The 5467-nt window shown below is 57.4% G+C and overlaps 1 protein-coding gene across 1 annotated transcript in view; it reads left to right on the forward strand.

The window, feature by feature from the left end:
• Positions 1–5467, forward strand: part of WIPF2 (WAS/WASL interacting protein family, member 2) — a 9834-nt gene continuing 4367 nt past the window's right edge. Inside the window, 6 exon segments of the mRNA XM_010585565.1 lie at positions 1–295; positions 3484–3611; positions 4117–4249; positions 4414–4533; positions 5032–5459; positions 5462–5467. The exon segment at positions 5462–5467 is cut by the window's right edge and continues 235 nt beyond it. Of these exon segments, the coding sequence (XP_010583867.1) occupies positions 3546–3611; positions 4117–4249; positions 4414–4533; positions 5032–5459; positions 5462–5467 (753 nt within the window). The 5' untranslated portion in view covers positions 1–295; positions 3484–3545.

Genomic DNA, 5467 nt, shown 5'->3' on the forward strand with positions numbered 1-5467 from the left:
CTAACGTGCAAACCTGCCCCTCCTGGCTTAACCGAAGACAAGCTCTCCTCTGCGCTTTGATCTAGTGGGTGTCTGTCTCGCTGCCCCGATTCAGGTCTTTCAAACCACTTTCCCTGCAAGCGCAGTGAGCTGCCGCCGTGGCATATGGAGCTCTCAAAGGCTCAGATCTGGCTTGGTGAAAGGATCCCTGGTAACGAAGAACAAAGGAGAAGAAATGCAGAGAAGTCGGCTGTCGGAGCAGCATTGTTTCAAAGGGCATGGTTTCCGTAAGGCCTACGCCAGACATTAAGGGGTGGTAAGCAGTGCTGGGAGAACCCCCACCTTTTTTTTCCTGGAGGATTTAGCTTGTGTCTCCCTAATCTTTATCAGCTGTGTTGTCTTCATGAACATTAAAGATCTAGACTTTATTTTAAAGACAGACACGGATCACTCCAGTGTTTCCACCCAGAGGTCTTGGCTTTTCTCGTGGTATGAAATAATCAGCAGCTGCCATGTGCTGAGTTTGGTGCCTCTTGATTTTGGTTTTTCAATGTGACCTTTGTTGTTAATCCACAACCTGAACGGGGCCGTGTGCTGAAACGAAATGACCTGTTTCTCGGGAATTCAGCTCCAGTTTATCCTCAAGCTGCTTTAGCTTAAACTCTTCTCTCCCCTCCTCTCACTCTTCTAGGTCAGAGCCTTTATCTGAATGCTGGTTTCGGTGCGGCACTAGTTTTAAGGGCACGTTAGATATGGGGAGATAATGACTCATGGTTTTCTTTGTAGAAATACCCCTCTTCTCCCTGGCTGTGCTTACAGGAGGTAACGTTGCTGTGGGATTGTCCCTAGCCTCTCTGCCTGACGCAGGGCTTACGTGGGGGGAAGCAGGGCAAATGGGGGGACCTGAGCAGCATGCTTCCCTTGCAGACGTGGCACTGACTCGTTTTCTAACAGCTGACAAACCACTGTCCGTCCATCTGCATACGGCAAGGCAGTGTGTCCCTGTTGCGGGAGTATCTGAAGGGTCTCTTGTGTCCCAAAGTGCTGTTGAGGTGCAGAGCTGGGTGGGAAGTGTCACCCTGTGAGTAACCAGCAGGAGCGTAACGGTGAGATGATGTGGGTGTTTCTTTTCCTGTGGGTCAGGAGTGGAGGTGACGGCCTGCAGCGCTGGCACTGCTCCTGTGCTGGCTCAGGCCTGTGACACATGAGAGGGAGTCAGGAGTCTCATTACCTGGCATGTTTCTCAGCTGTATCTCTGCTAATTACCTCCAGCTGCTGGTGTTCAAACAAGGTCGGGGCTCTCCTGCCCATCCCCTACTGCTGGTTGTGCCATGATGCCATCGTGCCATCGCCCCGACATCATGCTCTGCCCTGGCAGCAGCTTGCGCCGTCCTGGCCCTGCGATCTGCTGCGGGGTGGGAAGGAGCATGGGGGAAAAACGCTCCTGTTGCAACATGTCCTGGCAGCACCGGCAGGTCCCAGACGAGCACGTTAGGAGCCGTCTCTGATCTTGCTTTGGTGGGAAAGGTACAGGCCGAATGGGTTTGCTAGGCTTCATTCCAGTCTGTGGAGCATCCCGGCTTGGTGGGACTGGTAGGGCTGAAGGAGAAATTGACAGATATTGGCTTTTCTTTGCAAGGCCTTGAGCTCAGTCTGGAGCAAAGTAGCTCCGCACATATCAGGGAAGGGTGCATTTCTGAGAGGCAGGAGTGAGGTGGCTTCCCAGTGGGGTGGACGGGGACCTGCTGCGTCACGCCAGGTTTGAGCTTGCACTGTTCCCAGCTCTGCAGAGGTGTGGCTGATGCCACCAGTGAACTTGAGATCTCAAATGACTTAGAAAACACCAGAAGATAGAGGGAGGAACTTCTTCCCAACAAGGGTGTCTGTAGCTGAGGAGTTTCTTACTTGGTAGAAGAGCTGCTTTTAATTAAAAGGCAGTTTACTTACTTATTTTCCTGAACCGCAGAGAACTGGTGGTTTGCTCGAGGGCAGTGGAGCCGTTGGCATCGCAGTGATGCCGCTGGTCTGTTTTTCCTGTTCTCACACCTCTGCCATGACAGGGAGTGGGAATGCCTAACATGTGAGGATGGACCTGGTCTTATCCTGGCCTCCCTGGCATCAGTAAATTGTAGTTTAGCTAGTAGAAGGTGAGTGTCAGAAGGGATCTGGATTTTAATACCTCATACAAACCATTTCAAAGGTTGTGGACACCTGGGTTTCAGTGCCTGGGTCTTAAAGAAACTTTCACTGTCATGGTGGATGTATCTGTGATCTCTCTGGTCGTGTGCCCTGGAGGTCAGGGATCAGAAGTCGGAAGCTTCAGGTGTGAAACTGTCCTGTACTTACCTTGTGTTGGTATTGTGGTCCCCTTTAATGGTTAAGGAACAGGTTTTCCTGGGGGAAAGACATCTGCGGCCCGGAGAGGGGCATTTATCCCCTGCCTCTTGGTCTGCCTCAAGCAGCCGAAACTCCTGGGGTGGTGAGCGAGGCCTCCAGTCATCACATTCCTATTCCCTGAGCCGGTGCTGCTGGGACAGCCCTACCTGCTCGCTGTAAGAGCCACGAGCTTGCCAGAGGCCTGTCCTGTGATCTCCAGGTGATTCAGGCTCCTCTTCCTGTCCCTGCTTCCTCTGTGCTCAGTCTCTGGTGCCAACCAGAGCTGCCAGGCTCTGTGGAGCCCCACCGGCAAAGCACCGCGCGGGCTGGGAGCCATTCTGGGTAAGCCACAGTGCAGGATGGATTTGTTTTGGGCTTGTTATGAGATGGACTGAAATGTAATCAGATCGATATTGGGAAAGCTTGTTTTGCTGCCTGCTTGGACAGCTTCAAGGGGGGCTTTGGAGTTGTGGAAGTGGAGTGGGGTGCAGAGAGCCTTCAGAGTGTTGGGAGATTACTGACGTAGGATCTGAGTGGTTGGGAAAATCTGCCTTATCTGTCAGGGCTGTTCGGGGACAGGAGCATCTCTCCTTGTGCAAGCCACAGGACAGCACCGCACTGCTTCGTCTGCCTTCTGCTCGGTGATCCGTCTGGCAGATTTAACGGCGTTCATGGCTGGAGGGGCCTGCTGGGGACGTGTGCCAGGGCTGGCCGCGGTGCCTGCTGATGGGCTGTAGGCTTTGGGCTCCTGTCGCACTTCCACGTGAGCAGCCTCCGGCTGCAGATAAAGGAGCTGGATTGATGGTGCAGGATTAGCTTGGCCGGGTTTTCTCTGCTGAGCGAGGCAGTCGCGTGAAAAACGTCCTGGGTTTCAGCTGTGGGCTCTGCGCTGGGGTGGGGGCCCTGGTGATTTGGGGCAGGGGGTTGTGCTGGTTCCCACCTCTGGGACCTGCTGCTCTGGGGTGTTGGGAGAACCAGGTGGCCCTTTTGAGCCAGCTGGAAGAGAACAGCCCCAGGCTCTGCCCCGCATGAGCTCCAGGCGCGGGACACTAGCCTGGGGCCATGTTTCTCCATGACCAGCTCGCCGGCTTTCCCTCCAGTCCCTGACCGCTTCCTCCCTTCCTGCAGGCATGAGTGACCAGGCTTGCCCCCAGCACTGAGCAGCCAGAGCCACCGGGAGCCGGGCCAAGATGCCAATCCCTCCTCCCCCACCCCCGCCGCCGCCTGGCCCCCCGCCGCCTCCCACCTTCAGTCAGGTAGGGATCTTCTCACTGCCTGGTGACCTGGATGGTTGTAGGGCGGGGAGGTGGCCTGTTTCTACACGGTGCTACTTGCCAGGGCCCCTGTGTTGTCTCTCGATATCCTTGAGTCCAGCCTACAAGCACTTCAGGCAGTCCGTGGGCTGTGCCTCAGTTTCCCTTGCAGCAGAGTCTGTACACGGAAGGGACTGCACGTGGCTTTTTTTGCATTAGTGTCTTCTGCACCATGATGACTTGGGAGAGCAGGAGATCTTGCACGTGGCTATAACTGAGCTGCACCTTGGGTCTAGGTAGCACAGGATCTCGACCTCTCCCTGTAGAGCAACAGCATAACTTGTCACTGTCTGGAAGAGACTCCCTGGAGAAGGCTGTCTGCTGGCAGGGGGTGGGGGTGCCTCTGGGCTCAGAGGAGAAGTGGGAAGGTGGGATTGGGCCATGCCCGCTCTGTGGTTCGGGGTGTCCATGGGCACAGGCGAGCTGCTGAGCTGCTGCTTGTCTCCAGGCGAACACAGAGCCGCCGAAACTGAGCCGAGAGGAGCAGCGGGGCCGTGGGGCCCTCCTGCAGGACATCTGTAAAGGGACCAAGCTAAGGAAGGTGACGCAAATCAATGACCGGAGCGCACCAGTCCTAGAAAGTGAGTACCCGCCTGGCACGTCCCTAGGAGGCACTCAGCCCCACCCTGGGTGCCGCTCTGCCCTTCGGGATGGCTTCTGGGCTCTCACTCATCTGGTTTCCAGTGGCTCCTGGTTGGAGGAGCTGATAATACCAGGCTTAACTTATCTGTCTCTCTCCTTTCAGAGCCCAAGGGCAGTGGTGGTGGCAGCTACGGGTCTAGCTCAGCTGCGATCCAGCCAAAGGGCGGCCTCTTCCAAGGTGGTGTGCCCAAGCTCAGACCCGTGGGAGCAAAGGACAGCTCAGGTAATGGCTGCCTGGCTGTGGTTTGTGTGTGGGTTCCCTGGGGAGGTCCCCGAGCAGGAGGGGGTTGAGGATCTTGCTGTGTTTGCCTGGGGATTTCGGCTGGTTAGAGACAGGGACTCCAAATCAACACCCCACGCGTGGCCGCAGGCAAGCTGCGCTCTCTCCATGCCACAGCGTCCCATGACACAAACCTCCTTGGAGGGCCCAGGAGTCGCGTGTGTTGCTGAACGTTTCTCTCTGCTGTTTTCTGTGGCAAACTGCCTTCCAGCAAGCCAGAGAGCGAATAGCAGTGGTGAGAGAGGAGCTGTGTGTGGCTGAGCACGGTGCCAGCTCCCTGCCTGTGCCAGACAGCATTCCCCGTGGTCTGGCCCTCTTTGGCCGAGCGGGCGGGCTGCCCCTCGCTCTGCGCAGGCTCGGAGACGGAGTGCCGCATGTTGCTCTCGCTGACTCCCGGACCGCGCTGTGCCTGGCCAGTCACTCTGCTTTCCTTCACCGCAGACAGCTCCAGTAAGCAAACCCTGCAAGTCCCCGGCTCCAGAGCAGCCGCCCCCAGGCCCCCAGTGCCAGCCAGCAACAGCCGACCTCAAGATGATGCTGACAACAGCCGGGCCTCTCCCCCAGAGCTGCCACGCACGCAGAGGCCCTCCCTGCCGGACCTCTCCCGGCCCAACACCGCCGGCAGCACTGGCATGAAGCACAGCTCGTCCGCCCCGCCGCCTCCCCCTCCGGGACGCCGCACCACCGCACCTCCTGCCCCCCCTCCGGCGCACGGTGCCAAGGTGTCTTCCTACAACCGGGAGAAGCCCCTGCCGCCCACCCCGGGACAGCGACTGTCTGTGAGCAGGGACGGACCCCCTGCCCCGCCACCCATCAAGCCCCCTCCCTCCCCAGTCAATATCCGAACAGGATCAGGGGCTCAGAGCCAGTCTCTTGC

This window comes from Haliaeetus leucocephalus, unplaced genomic scaffold (assembly GCF_000737465.1).
Source record: "Haliaeetus leucocephalus isolate CR32 unplaced genomic scaffold, Haliaeetus_leucocephalus-4.0 Scaffold110, whole genome shotgun sequence".
Taxonomy (NCBI): Eukaryota; Metazoa; Chordata; class Aves; order Accipitriformes; family Accipitridae; genus Haliaeetus; species Haliaeetus leucocephalus.